This window comes from Anolis sagrei, chromosome 6, assembly GCF_037176765.1.
Source record: "Anolis sagrei isolate rAnoSag1 chromosome 6, rAnoSag1.mat, whole genome shotgun sequence".
Taxonomy (NCBI): Eukaryota; Metazoa; Chordata; class Lepidosauria; order Squamata; family Dactyloidae; genus Anolis; species Anolis sagrei.
Genome location: NC_090026.1, coordinates 37,991,827 through 38,007,748, shown reverse-complemented (window position 1 = coordinate 38,007,748; position 15,922 = coordinate 37,991,827). Strand labels below are relative to the sequence as shown.

At 39.2% G+C, this 15,922-nt stretch overlaps 1 protein-coding gene across 2 annotated transcripts in view; it reads left to right on the top strand.

Annotated features, from left to right (window-relative positions):
- CRHR1 (corticotropin releasing hormone receptor 1) overlaps positions 1 to 15,922 on the top strand; it is a 160,033-nt gene that overhangs the window by 127,722 nt on the left and 16,389 nt on the right. For both annotated transcript variants that reach the window (XM_060780989.2, XM_060780990.2), the window contains 4 exons: positions 2,712 to 2,818; positions 5,517 to 5,637; positions 12,752 to 12,905; positions 13,697 to 13,757. In XM_060780989.2, coding sequence (XP_060636972.1) covers positions 2,712 to 2,818; positions 5,517 to 5,637; positions 12,752 to 12,905; positions 13,697 to 13,757 — 443 coding nt within the window. The remainder of the gene's footprint in view (positions 1 to 2,711; positions 2,819 to 5,516; positions 5,638 to 12,751; positions 12,906 to 13,696; positions 13,758 to 15,922) is intronic.

Here is a 15,922-nt window from a genome sequence, read left to right as displayed (position 1 = left end):
CCTAGCCTTCTAACTTTCCCTCCAAGAGTTTAACACGCCCCCTCAAGGCAAACCTAACTAAGATGGCTTCTCCCTGTCTCCCTTTTCTAAAGTAGATGCCGTGGCTTCGCCAGGCCCATTCCCTTAGACCTCAGGCAGCTAGCGAAGATAAGGGATTCATTACACCTCCCCTCACAGTATTATGAATTTTGATATTTAAAGTGGTCAAACTCTTATAACTCTGCATGTGTATGTGAATATAGTCTTGAACTCATCACCCACATAGCAATGCCTCCACTTGCTCAGTCTGTCCATTAGGGTACAACTTCATGATCCAGATGCAAGCATAGCTACTAGCCAATAGCCATTCTAGCTTGGGATTCTGGAAATTATGTCCAAAAAGGTAATTTTCATACAGTCTGATGTCAAACTGGCTAGCAAATGCTATGAGGTGCAGTCCAAAGAAGTAAGTTTTGTTCCAAGTTCTACATGTCCCTCTTGCTCTACTCCTATCAGTTCAAAATACTTTTAAGGAAACACCAACAGTAGAAGAATGGATGCTAAAACTTATGGACATAATGAATATGGACGTGTTAACGCAGTGTATAAAAACCAATCAGATGACCGGGGTTAGTAGGACCAATTGGTCCCCAGTCAAGGACTATTTAGACACTAAAAGGACATAGTTATGGGAGAGACAAGATAAGAAGACAACTCTAACAGAAGACGAGTTATTCGGAGTAAAATCAGTAATTAAGAATACTAACACCCCAGTCTCACTTTCCAACTCCCTACACACACACACACACACCATTTTTTTCTTTTTCATTTCTCTTTTTTATGCCCGGCCCCCCTCCAAATCTCACACAGCCTATCTTTACGGGCTTGCTCCTTCTTCTTTTTAGATAAATACAAGGTATGTTGATGATGAACACCCTATTGATGTATCTTTAGCTCAAAAACCTTTAATAAAAAGTATTCAAAAATACTTTTATTTTAACTTAACGGGTGTAATGGGTTAAACCCTTGTGCTGGCTGAACTGCTGACCTGAAGGTCAGGGATTCGAGTCTGCCACATGAGGTGAGCTCCCATTTGTCAGCTCCAGCTTCTCATGTGGTGACATGAGAGACGCCTCCCACAGGATGATAACACATCCAAGCATCCCTGGGCAATGTCTCTGCAGACAGCCGATTCTCTCATAGCAGAAGCGATTTACAGTTTCACACGTAGCTTCTGACACGATAAAAAAAAGTAACATTATCCCTTTTTCATAGATATAATTGCACTCTGTTCATCCTGAAAAGCCTGCCAGCCAATTTCATGAATGTTTGGGATTTCCCAATCCATTTTTAAATGACGGAAGTCACTAATTTATTGCCACAATGTGCACTTAACTTTTTGGAATTCACAATGAAGTGACAGATGACCCAATAACTCATATTAGCAGGCAGGTCATGCTCTAAGGGCAGCCACTGGCAACACTGCTGCTTGTAAAATGTTTCCAAATTATAAATATTTTCAAAAGGGCAGCATGTTAGTTGGCTGCATAAAACAACCGTGAATCATGTAGCACTTTTAAGGCAAGCAGATTCATTAAAAGATGAGTTTTTATGGGTTAAGGTCTACTTCATCAAAACCGCGAAGGATCACTCCATGCATTAGGGAAAGTGCCCTGTGATCCAGGAAACTTATGCTATATAATAAATCTGCTTGCCTTATAGGTGCCATGTGACTCTTGGTTGTTTTGCTGCTTGTAAATGGTTGCTTATAAAACTCCTTTAGAGAAGAGAAGAGAAAAGGGGAGGCACAAAAACAAAAGAAATGCATCAGAAAAAATTATAGAGCTACAACCATTTTTGTTATTGGAAAATATTTTCCCCAAGAATATAGGGCGATAAGGAACATGATGGTCTTTTGGTCACGGAACATTGGCCATGGCTGGAAATAGTGAGGGAATGACACCAAGTGACACAGGTTTTCAAACATTTACAATGTTATGTCCAAAGCTGAATCCTCTACAGAACAATAACAGCACAAACCTAGCCATCCTGAACTGACAAATGTTCCTTCATCACTGATTCATGGAGCCCCCCATGGCGCAGTAGGTTAAACCCCTGTGCCGGCAGGACTGAAGACCGACAGGTCACAGGTTCGAATGTGGGGAGAGCGCGGATGAGCTCCCTCTATCAGCTCCAGCTCCTTATGCGGGGACATGAGAGAAGCCTCCCACAAGGATGGTAAAAACATCAAAACATCCAGACATCCTCTGGGCAACATCCTTGCAGACGGCCAATTCTCTCACACCAAAAACGACTTGCAGTTTCTCAAGTCACTCCTGACACGACAAAAAAAAGCACTGATTCATATGCTGGTGTCAACACACTAATGTTTCTCAAACTATACAGTTGCCTCTATAAGTTGCTATATGTTACTGAACAGCTTGGAAATATATTCATTTCCATTTGCATTCTGAGAGTTATAATTTAAAAAATAAGTACGTCACCTAAGTATGTAAGTAAGTTTCCCAAAGTGACATGTTTCTCAAGTTCTAATTTCTGTCTGCATTCACTTGTCCTTTTTTTGAGCAGTGCCCCAGAAATTTTGAAATTGGGAAAAAGCAACCCTACATTCACCCTCCCACATTTTTAAAGCAAGATTCCTCTGATCCCTGTTGGACATTACACACCTTCCATATCTTCATTGTCTTCTTTTGTATCTTCTCATCCTATAGAAGAAGAGCAAGTTGCACTACCAAGTTGCTGTTGTCATCAACTATCTTGGACACTGCATTTCTCTGGGGGCCTTGTTAGCTGCTTTCATCCTCTTCATGCGACTGAGGTAAGCAAGGCTAAAAAAAAAAAATCTAAAGCAAATTTGTCCAACCTGCTATTTTCCAGTTGTCCACATTGGCTGGGGATGATAAAGGCTATACTCCAGTACATATAGAACCATGTACTGTCTATCAATGTAGTCCAATCCCCTGACATGTATAAATATATAAGTAAACAATCCTTGGAAAAATGCCTTTAATGCTCTGCTTAAAGAACTCCAAAGGTAGAGATCGCACCATCCTCTGAATCGGTCTATTCCATTGTTTTTTTTTTTAAATATATATCTTTATTGTTATTAAAGTGTACATCTAATAAAATTGTATATAAAATAAAAAGTAGGTGCAAGAAAAAGAAGATATAGAAATTTAAGGAAAGTGAATGTATATATGTACATATATAAGCATTTGTATATATTAGGGCTGGTCAATTCGTTTCGTTAATTCGTAATTCGTTAAAAAATTCGTTAATTTTTGAATTACGAAACGATTACAAAACATTTTTTTTAACCTGGAAGTGTTTTTAAATATCGAAACGGCAGGCGCCAAAAAAATTTGTATTTCCGTCCATTTCGGAAATACGTAAGATGGCCGCCTGCCGATGCTTGCTGAGAGGGGCGAGCGAGAGGGGCGAGCGAGCGGCGAGCGAGAGGAGCGAGCGAGCGGCGAGCGAGAGGGGCAGAAGCACTCTCTCCTGACATTTCACCCACATCTATGGCAGGCATCCTCAGAGGTTGAGGTCTGTTTGAAACTAGGCAAGTGGGGTTGATATATCTGTGGAATAATGTTCAGGGTGGGAGGAAGAACTCTTGTCTGCTGGAGCGAGAGGGGCGAGCGAGCGGCGTGCGAGAGGGGCAAGCGAGCGGCGAGCGAGAGGGGCGGAAGCACTCTCTCCTGACATTTCACCTACATCTATGGCAGGCATCCTCAGAGGTTGAGGTCTGTTTGAAACTAGGCAAGTGGGGTTGATATATCTGTGGAATAATGTTCAGGGTGGGAGGAAGAACTCTTGTCTGCTGGAGCGAGAGGGGCGAGCGAGCGGCGAGCGAGAGGGGCGAGCGAGCGGCGAGCGAGAGGGGCGGAAGCACTCTCTCCTGACATTTCACCCACATCTATGGCAGGCATCCTCAGAGGTTGTGAGGTCTGTTGGAAACTAGGCAAGTGGGGTTGATATCTGTGGAATAATGTTCAGGGTGGGAGGAAGAACTCTTGTCTGCTGGAGCGAGAGGGGCGAGCGAGCGGCGAGCGAGAGGGGCGAGCGAGCGGCGAGCGAGAGGGCCCGCCAGAGTGAGTGCCTGCCTTCCCTCCTTAATAATAATTAATAATAATTAATCCCTATTCTACTAAATTAATAATTAAATTTAAAAAATATTTAAAAAATATTGAAAAAAAAAAGGGCACCATCTTTACAAAATGTTTTGTAAATATTTACGAAATTTCGTAAATACCGAAACTTTTTTTTGGGAAAGTTTTGTAATTATTTTAAATATCGAAACAAAAAAAAACCCCAATTACAAATCGATTTTAGAAACAAATTTTTGCGTTGTTACCCAGGCCTAGTATATATGTATATATATACATATATATGGGTGGGGAGAAAGAAGAAAGGAGGGAAAAGAAGAAAATAAAAGAGAAGGAAAGAAGAAGGAAAAAGAAAACAAGGAAAAATGTAGCAAAAAAAAATAAAAATAGTAAAATAGTAAAATCTTTAGACTTCTTCGGTGTGGTTTATTTCCTTCTCTTCTTTCTTCTTCATACAATCTCTTCCCCTCCTTTCCATTCTGCCTCTTCTCCTATCTATATATATACCTATATTTCTTTCTCTTTTTCTACTTGTCTTTTTCATTTTCATTTCTTTTTCTCCTCTTCCATATAATTCTGTAGTAAGCTCCAATCTGTTTCCTTCTGTGCTCTTCCTTGTTGTTTCATCATTAAATATGTCAATTTGTCCATATTTTTTATCTCCCAAACTTTAATCAGCCATTGATCTATAATGGGGATTTCGTTTTGTCTCCATACTTTGGCGCATGTGATCCTTCTGTTGTCATGAAGTTCCAGAGCTTTTCCGTATTCTCTCCAAGTTTTTCTTCTGTCAAGCCCAATAAGTACACTTCTGGTTTCATCTAGGTTTTTATGTTCAATATTTTCTGTGTCCTATTGTGTATTTTTTCCAGTATTCTTTTGCCTCCTTACCTAACCACCCCATGTGGTAAAAAGTCCCTTCTTGCTTACCACATTTCCAACATTTCGTGTTTATATTTTTATGAATCGTTCTATTCCATTGTTGAACAGGTCTTGCAGTAAGAAGTTATTTCTAATGTTTAGGTGGAATCTCCTTCCTTGTAATTTGGATCCATTGGGTCATGTTCTAGTTCAATGGCTCTCAACCTGTGGGTCCCCAGGTGTTTTGGCCTACAACTCCCAGAAATCCTAGCCAGGATTTCTGGGAGTTGAAGGCCAAAACATCTGTGGACTCACAGGTTGAGAACCACTGTTCTAGTCTCTAGAGTGGCAGAAAACAAGCTTGCTCCTTTTTCTACATAGCATCCCTTTATATATTTAAAGATGGCTATCATGTCACCTCTCACTTTTCTTTGCTCCAAGCTAGTTGAGGAAGTAATAATGTGGTGGCCTTGAGGAAGGGGTGGTTGGACCTTTTGATCATTTGGTGCCTCACCTGCTCTGTTTTGTTTTCTTTTCTCTCTTCAGGAGTATTCGATGTTTACGAAATATCATCCATTGGAACTTGATCACGGCTTTCATTCTGCGAAATGCCACATGGTTCGTGGTTCAGCTCACCATGAATCCAGAAGTGCATGAAAGCAATGTGGTAGGTTCACATAAGCACAGCTTCAAATGGCTGATGATTGTGTTGCCTGTAGTTTGGCTGCTGGTTCTTGAAAACCTGAAAGGAATGTAGCCTCCTCCCATTTTCAGTAAGACCTCTAAAGGCTGATCTTGTAAAACTCAAGTTAAGAAAACTACTAGAAGTCTATACTGTAAAGTACTAACATAGAGGTGCCAGCATAAAACTGACTGCAATTCCATTAACCCTACCCAATATACCCCATAGTAAAGGGTGATGGGATTTGCAATTCAATGAAAATGGTTTCAATAGACATTGGCAATTCAAGGATAATATTTAGTCTTCCTTAACAGCTGGGTTCTAATTATTACTATATTGTAACTCCTAAACATAGTCTACATAAATCTCAAAAGGAGAATAGTACAACTGTCAGATTCATATACATAACACAACTGTCAGGATATATACATAACACAACTATTTAGTCTTGCTTTACAGTCCCAACTGGGTTCTAATATTTACTATACTGTGACTCCTAAACATAGTCTACATAAATCTCAAAAGGAGAATAGTACAATTGTCAGATTTATATACATAAAACAACTGTCAGGATTATATGATAACACAACAATAAGTAATCCCGGGTATAATATTTTTGTTTCAGGGATCCTTCTTCAGGTTGTGAATAGTTTAAAAAAAACTTTTGATGAATGATATTTTCTTCATATAATCCGTGGTCTCAAAATCTTCTCTTATGTTTATATAAGTGTATTGCTATTTCTTTAATTACACTTGCACAGTCCTGCTCCAATTCAAAGCTTTCTTGTGTTGCTTATCTTATGTTGTGGCTCAAGCAGAGTTCTATCAGTTCTTTTCACTTGCAAGTACTGTTACTTTAATAACACTTGAATAATCCTGCTCCAATTCCAGGCTTTCTTGTGTTGCTTGTCTTCTAAACAAAACATAGATACATAATGATAGTTTGTTGTACATTCGTCCAGTCTTTTCCAACTCTTCGAGACTTCATGAATCAGTCCATAATGATAGTAATTTTACTAAATAAACCAAAATAGATATCTACAATAGGCTTGGGTAACAACAGAAAAATTTGGTTCTAAACTCGTTTCGTTTTTAGGGGGGCCCTTGCGTTTCGTTTTTTTAAAGAATTCCGAAATTTTCCTTTAAAAAAGTTTGAAATATACGAAATTTCGTAAAATTACGAATCGATTCGTTAATGGCGGACGCGATTGCGCAATATGCTAAAAAACCCTCCAAATGGGACAGGGGGAACTTCTGAAACTTCCCTCTCCCTCTGTTGTTGACTGTTGGTGTGATAATTTATTTTTTATCATTGATAAAACAAACAACAACTATAAAACTTGCACCAGACATACGGAAATAATTACAAAACAATTACAAAACAATTTCAAAACAATTTTGAACCAATTATGAAACAATTACGATACAATACGAAATAAATTGGAAAATTTGTTTCGATTTTTAATTACTCCTCACAGTAGTCCTGCATGGCTCAATATTGGATCGTAAGGTAATTTAAATACGAATTAATAATGAATTACGAAATTAACGAATGAAACCACCCCTGTGTTCTACATGCCCTTGGTTAAATATATAAAATATAAGGATTTCAGCAAAATAGAAGAGATGTTTTGCATGCTAGAAGTTTCAGATTTGGTCCCTAGTGTCTCTAGGTAGACCTAGTTAAAATTTGTCTTTCCAAGCCCTGAAGAACTACTGAGAGTTATCAAAGTAACACTGCTAAGCTAGATCGAGTCATGGTCCAATTCAGTCTAAGGCATCTTCTTGAAGAGATGAATTGCTGCGACATCACAGAGTCATGGTACAAGAGGAGGCATCTCTGCCTGCTACTGGATGAGCTGATCAAATACTTTAAGCTGTAGAGGTTAGGAAGGCGGAAGCTTAAAATAGCCAACCAAAGCCCTGTGGCTCTTGAATAATTGCAGTTATCCCAGTCATATTCCTAAGGGCAAGCTAATGGGAAAATACATTAATATATGTCATGGGTCTTTTGTGCACCTCAGATACAAATGTTTGGCAGGTTTCTGGGATTTCGTCTTGCTGCCTTTGCTGATTTCACCTACACTTTGCCTTCTTTGTCCTCAGTGCCTCCTTAATATCTGAGAACTTATCAAGAAAGGGAAAAAGTCTCTGGGAATATAGAGATTTTCCAGTTCTTTTTGTTTTGATTTTACCTGTATATTCATGGCTTTGCAACTAAGCTCTTCCTTGAAATACCCTAGGTTTCCTCATTTTCCCCTCTCTTGTGTTATTCCTCTTCTCCCTCCCACTTATCATGTGTCACATCGAGACACAAAAAATATTTCAAAAATTGTCTTTCACCAGTTTTTACCAAGTCCTTTTTAAATGTATTATTCAGGAGTTATGCTCAAAGTGCTAAAGTGCTTTAGTAACTAGTTGGGATCATTTCCTTTTATTGCTAGCATTCATCTTTCCTTCACTTGATCTCTGTTGAATTGGAGCCCTGGAAAAAATAGTTATGTTTATTAGTTTATTAGTAGCCATGATAGTTAGTTCCAATGTAATATAAACATATCCACACCACACTACCCTGTTATAGTATTATATTCCACTTTAACTGCCATGGCAACATCCTATAGAATTTTGGAGCTTGAAACTACCAAGAAGTGTAAGAGTATTCTAGTTGAGAAATAATAATAATAATAATAATAATAATAATAATAATAATAATAATACACTTAATTTATTTTCTGCCCTTCTCCCTGTGGGGACTCAGAGTGGATTACAGTACATATAAATAAATACAGGCAAACATTCAATGCCTTGTTTTTTGAGGAGTTTTTTTTTTTGTCAGGAGTGACTTGAAAAACTGCAAGTCACTCTGGTGTGAGAGAATTGGTCGTCTGCAAGAACGTTGCCTAGGGGATGCCTGGATGGGCTTTTTAATGTTTTGTCGTCCTTGTGGGAGGCTTCTCGCATGTCCCTACATGGGGAGGTGGAGCTGAAAGAGGAAGCTCATCCATGCTCTCACCAGATTCGAACCTGTGACCTATCAGTCTTCAGTCCTGCCAGCAGAAGGTTTTACCTCCTGCACTACCGGGGGCTCTTAATCCATGCTTTGTTACCATTCAATGAAACACACATACACAAATAAAGGCAAAGGCTTCTCCTTTCATTTCTGGCTCTGGAAGCAGAGCACATCTCTGGCTCTGGGGGAGGAATTGTTCTCCATTTCCAAGCTGAGGAGCCTGCGCTGTCACCTCCTGGTTTTGGGACCAGCACAATTGCTTGGAGGGTCTTTATGCCTTTCCCAACCAAGCAGTAGCTATCTATCTCCTCACATTTGCATGTTTTCAAACTGCTAGGTTGGCAGGAGCTAGGGCTGACAGCAGGAGCTCACTCTGTCTATGGATTCAAACTCCCAACCTTCAGGTCAGCAGTTCAACAGCACAAGGGTTTAACCCATTGCGCCACTCCCTGAACTACATGCCACTGATTCTATAGGATGTTCCTAGTACAATTTCTGTGGAACAATAGTGCTATAACAGCCTAGTGCAATGAGATTCACAGACAGCTATAGAGTTGTACATTTCATTTCAAGAGAAAGTGGGTTTGATTTAAACTGACAAAGCAAGTGGGAGTGTAAAATCCTTGATAATGGCAGCGACTCCCTGGGAGCACTTTGGGATGGGAAAACTGGCATGTGGATCTCCAAAATAAAATTAGTTTGTACAGGAGCAAAACGTGACACTTTCGGAGACTTTTTTTTCCTTGCCTGGAGAGGCTCTCTGTCAACATTTAATTTGCTTTATGTGATTGTTTTTTATATGTAGCACAGCATTCCAGGGACTGAATGCCTCCCACACCTCTCTGCAGTTCTGTCCCTAGTCTAATCTCCAGCCTGTCAATCTTGCCAAGACAGTTTTTCCACATTTGATGTGTGGAAATGATTTCTTGCAATCAACTGTCACATCCTCCTAAGGTGCTTGTAACCTAGCCACTGCCTCACTTCCTAAAGATTTTTCTAGGGAGTAATGCTGGGTAGCAGTGTGTGCATTCTTCCCACAAACCACAAGATTCGTATTGTCATGATGTAGTATTTGTGGATTAATATTAGAAGCATGCCTCTGACAGTTGGCAGAGCTAATGGATTGGGAAACATGGAATCCCATAAACCTGTCAAACATTTATATAGAAGGATATAACATTATATCATGGGTATTTCATAGTAGTGGACCTGAAGTTTAAGGGGGAGGGGGAGTCAAAATCTGTTCAAGGAATTATATTATTACTAGCTGTGCCCGCCATGCGTTGCTGTGGTCAACCTTCCCTCCCTCTTTCTCTGCTTCCTTCGCTCCCTCTTTCCTTCCTTCCTCCCCCTTTTTTCTTTCCTCTCCTTCCTTCCTTCTCTACCTCTTTCCCTCCCCCTTTTTCTTTTCATCCCTCTTTTTCTCCTTCCTTCCTTCTCTACCTCTTTCCTTCCTCCCTTCCTTCGCTTTTTGCTTCCATCCATACTTCTGTCTTTTCTTCTTTCCTTCCCTCCATTTTCTCTCCTTTCTTCCTTCTCTACTTTCCTTCCTTTCCTTTTTTCTCACCTTCTCTCCTTTCCTTCTCTACCTCGTTCTTCCCCCCCCTTTTCTTTTCATCCCTCTTTTTCTTCTTTCTTCCTTCTAGACCTCTTTCCTTCCTTCCTTCCTTCACTCTTTGCTTCCATGCTTCATTTTCTATTTCCTTCTTTCTTTTCCTCCCTCTTTCTCTCCTTTCTTTCTTTCTTTCTTTCTTTCTTTCTTTCTTTCTTTCTTTCTTTCTCTCCTTTCCTCCCTCTTCCTTCCCTTTTTTCCTGTATCGTCCTTTAGCTCTTCATCCTTTAGCTTTTAGGGGTTTTAAAGTCCTTTCCACTTTTTTTTTTGGGGGGGGGGTATGAGTGATGGTCACTCATTGGTCTGTTAGGAGTATAGTGTTCAAATTTCGTGTCAATTCATCCAGTGGTTTTTCAGTTATGTTAATCCCACAAATGAACATTACTTTTTTATTTATATAGATAATGATGATGATGATGATGATGATGATGATGATGATGATGATTAAACTTTATTTATGACCCACCACCATATCCCCTCAAGGATTCGGGGTGACTAACATGAGGCCAAGCCCAACAAATACAATAAACAAGATAAAAAAACACATAGCAAATAGCAACTCAAATAAAATACAAACAATAAAAGAAAAATAACACAGTGGGATAAAACATCAGGTATAGTGTAAGATGAGAAATTAAAAACAAGACGTTGATCAGAGTGGGCTGAGCCAAATGCAAGAATAATAACAGGGGACATTTGGTGAGATAGGAAAATAGAGTAGTTTATCTGGTGGGAGAAACGGATGGGACAGGCTATGGGATTTAGTTTTCCCACTAGGTCAAGTCCATAGAGAGGATAAGTTTAAGGTGGGACAGCCATGGTCTGGGGATTTGTAGTTCATTCACCAAAAGCAATGCAGAACAGCCAAGTTTTTAAGCTTTTCCTAAAGCCAGACAAGGTGGGTACTTGTCTAATCTCCCCAGGTAATGAGTTCCAAAGCTGGGGGTGGGGGTGGGGGGGCACCACCGGAAATATAATCTTGGCATCTCCAGGAAAGCTGAAGATTTGTTTTGAGCTTAGCTACCCAACACAGACATGGGAATATCACAAATTAGATTTACACTGCCATATAATCCAGTTTCTGAATCTAGATTATCTGCTTTGTATTATGGTATATGAGTCTACATAGCCATATAATCCAGTTCAAAGCAGATAGTCTGGATTCAGAAACTGAATTATATGGCAGTGTAGATGGCACCATACATCTGTTAATAGAGCACCAGACACTTTGTCGTAGATTTTCAAGGATTTCTGACACCCAATTATTTAACAAGAACAGCAACACATTATGTTCTTGCTTTGCCTAAATTATGAGGCTCAGAAGAAGACAATCTGAATATAAGTCAATGCACCTAATTTTACCCCCCCCCCCCAAAAAAAAACTGGGAAAACAGATTGACTTGAGTATAAGCCAAAGGAGGGAAATGCAGCTGCTACTGGTAAATTTCAAAATAAAAATAGATGCCAATAATATTACATTAACTGAGGCATCAGTAGGTTCAATGTTTTTGAATATTTACATAAAACTGTAATTTAAGATAAGACTGTCCAACTTTGATTAAACCATTATTCTAACCTTCTTCAATGTTAAAGTGTTTACATATCCTTCCAATGATAATACAGAGAGTAAAATAATAAATGTAATAAATTTTAATAATAATAAAGAGAGTAAAATAATAAATGCAATAAAATAATAATTATAGAGTAAAATAATGTAAATGTAATAATAATAGAGTAAAATAATAAATATAGTAGTAGTAGCAATAATAATAATAATAATAATAATAATAATAATAATAATAGAGTAAAATAATAAATAACTTTGACTCAAGCATAAGCTGAGGGGGGCTTTTTCAGCCTAAAAAATGTTAAGGTATATTTTCTCCAAATTCGACCAGTGTTCACATTTGGGACAGTATTTGTGCCAAGTTTGGTCCAGATCCATTATTGTTTGAGTTCTCAGTGCTCTCAGGATGTAGGTGAACCACAGCTCCAAAACTCAAGGTCAATTCCCACCAAACCCTTTCAGTATTTTCTGTTAGTCATGGAAGTTCTGTGTATCAAGTTTGGTTCAATTCCATAGATGGTGGAGTTCAGAATGCTCTTTGATTGTAGGTGAACTATAAATCCCAGCAACTACAACTCCCAAATGATAAAATCAATCCCCCCCAACTCCACCTGTATTCAAATTTGGGTGTATCGGGAATTTGTGCCAAATTTGGTCCAGTGAATGTAAATACATCCTGCATATGAGATATTTACTTTACGATTCGTAACAGTAGCAAAATTACAGTTATAAAGTAGCAACGAAAATAATTTAAGATTAGGGGTCACCACAACATGAGGAACTGTTGCAGCATTAGGAAGATTGAGAACCACTACTGTAGGACTTTGATAGTTGTGATCAAAGAAAATAACTTCCAGGCTCTGCTCTGACCATTTGTCTTAATTTGCAATGTTGATTCCTCACCCTATAGGCCTGGTGTCGCCTTGTCACAGCTGCCTACAACTATTTCCATGTCACCAATTTCTTCTGGATGTTTGGAGAGGGCTGTTACCTTCATACAGCCATTGTTCTCACCTATTCTACTGACAAGCTGCGGAAATGGATGTTCATCTGCATTGGCTGGTGTAAGTCACATGTGGGGATGACATTTCCATAGCTATGCTGGGGATTTTGAGTGACAAGAAGTTTGGAAAAGTTGTGGTTTTGAACTGCTGTTCCCAGAATCCCCCAACTGGCATGGTCAACTTCCAAGCTTTGCAAATGACAGAGCTCTGATGTTGAAAATAAGATCTGGAACTGACCCAAAATAAACTATCGAGTCACAAATTAATTAATCCGTTATGTGAATGTTAGAGACAATCTTATTTTAATATTATTCCAGAATTGAGTCTGCACATATACAAAATGTTTCTGTTTCCAAGCAAAGGGACAGTTAGAACAGTATTTCTATTTGGGGTGTGTGGAAGAGGCTGATATCATGTATAAATACGTGAGAGGAAGTCATAGGGAGGAGGGAGCAAGCTTGTTTTCTGCTGGCTTGGAAACTAGGACGCAGAACAATGGCTTCAAACTATAAGAAAGGAGATTCCATCTGAACTTCCTGACTGTGAGAACTGTTCAGCAGTGGAACTCTCTGCCCCGGAGTGTGGTGGAGGCTCCATCTTTGGAAGCTTTTAAACAGAGGCTGGATGGCCATCTGTCGGGGGTGCTTTGAATGCAATTTTCCTGCTTCTTGGAAGGAGGTTGGACTGGATGGCCCATGAGGTCTCTTCCAACTCTATGATTATATGATTCTATAATCTGGTATCAAAGTGGGACCCAAATATTGTTTTTCCCTCCTTCTTTCTTCCAACCCACTATTCTTGAGTAATTCATCAGGAGAACCATTGAAATCTGTCTTTGCTTTCATTCACAGGCATCCCATTCCCCATCATCATTGCTTGGGCCGTTGGGAAACTCTACTATGACAATGAGAAGTAAGTCAGCCTTGTCCTGCAGTTCTGGGGAATTGGTAGCTTTACCATATCGCTGGGATACTTGAATTTTATTTGAAGTCTAGGAATGCCATCTAGTTTAAACCATCATTTGGCCCCATGTTCCAAGATTTAGCCCTTGAAGAAACTGAGATGTGGGGCAAAATGTCAAAGTACTCTTGTGTGAAAGTGTTCTGCAAGAAACATGTCCTCTCTGGATTTGAGGGTAGTTTGAGTGACTAGGATGAGTGATGTTGCACCAAAAGCAAGTGATGGATGCACCAAAGAGCACAATAGACCAGAGAGAAAGAAACAACTGGGGAAATTCAAGAAGAGGGCAGTAGCTAGAGGGCAACTAAAATGATCAAAGGTCTGCAAACCATGCCCTATGAGGAACGTCTTAAAGAGCTGGGCATGTTTAGTCTGCAGAAGAGAAAGTTGAGAGGAGACATGATAGCCATGTATAAATACATGAAAGGGTGTCATAAGGAAGAGGGAGCAATCTTGTTTTCTGCTGCCCTAGAAACTAGAACTCAGAGAAATGGGTTCAAATTACAGGAAAGAAGATTCCATCTGAACATTAGGAAGAACTTCCTGACTGTAAGAGTTGTTCTACAGTGGAACTCTCTGCCTCAGAAGGCTCTTCTGCACAGCCATATAATCCAGAATATTAAGGCAAATAATCCACAATATCTGCTTTGAACTGGATTATCTGAGTCTACACTGCCATATAATCCACTTCAGTGTGGATTTTATACAGCTGTATGGAAGGGGCCAGAGTGTGGTGGAAGCACCTTCCTCAGAAGCTTTTAAACAGAGGCTGGAAAGTACTTTGATTGTTAGAAGTACTTTGATTGTGCTTTTCCTGCATGGCATGGGGTTGGACTAGATAGCCCATGTGGTCTCCTCCATCTCTATTAGTCTATGATTCTATGATTCTAGAAAAATATTAAGGTAGGTGATTGATATGAATTTTGGGGAAATCAATTCAATCAACAATAAAGAAAAAACTTTTTGATGGACTAACTCTGTGCCGTCACACCCAGATCCTATAAAAATAAAACTAAAATGTGCTTCTCTCTTTGTCCGGGCGGACCGCGGGTGTCTTTCTTTAGAAGCTCAAAAATTCTCAGCAACTGAGGCCACTTCAGGTTTGGAACATCAAAACAGAATATTTATTTCTCAAAGTCCTTGCAGACTTGGCACAGCTTGTCAAAGTTACAAACAAAACAGTCAATTGGTGAAACCATAGAGATTATCTTTCTTTTTCCTTCAGTTACTGAGGTAACTCTTCCCCAAATGGTAGAAAATATCCTGGGATCCTTTCACCCTAACCCTGAACTGCTATGGTTAGAAAAAAAACAGGTTTTTTTCCCTATCTATAGCTCAAGGTTAGCTTTGGAGATGAAGTAATGCTCAATAATATTCAATAACTCGATATCTATCTATAACTCAATTGCTCACTTGCTATCTCTCTCTCTATCTATCTATCTATCTCAATTAGACCCAATATTACTCAATCATATCTCAGTTGCTATTCTATCTATCTCAATTAGCTTCTTTATCTATATAACTCAGTCATACTTACAATGATTTTTTTCAGAGCTACCTGCCTGACCAACAGCACATCTGAAACTTTATTTCTCTACTGAAGGAGGCAGGAGAGATTCCAAAATGGAGACCTCAAACCCTAGGAAAAAGGGTGGTCTCTAAACCCAAAGAGATACTTTCCTAAACCAATAGCTACAAAAGTCCATATTTATCTGTCTTGGAAATATAGCGAAAGCATTTTTCACATGTGTATCCTACTAAGATAAATGCATATAAGGGTAGGATACTGTTTACATCCATAATATATATATATATTGCAGGGAAACAAAAGAGCAGCTACAAGTATGAGGTTGTAGAAAGGTTTTCTGTTGATGAAAAGTGCAAGAAGTACAATGATGGTATTAAGGGAGGGAAAAACATCTGATAAATTGGATTGATTTTTTTTCTTACACAGTTGTGAGGTCAGGAGTATTGTGCTCCAAAACTCTGTCTGTCTGAATTTGAAAGTCCCAGAGGAGTTTGACGTGCTCATTTTCTGTAACTTTTTCCGGCTTCTGATCAGTTAGTTGCCACAGGCAGATGGTATTTGTGGCACAAGTTCCAATGAATCATGTGAG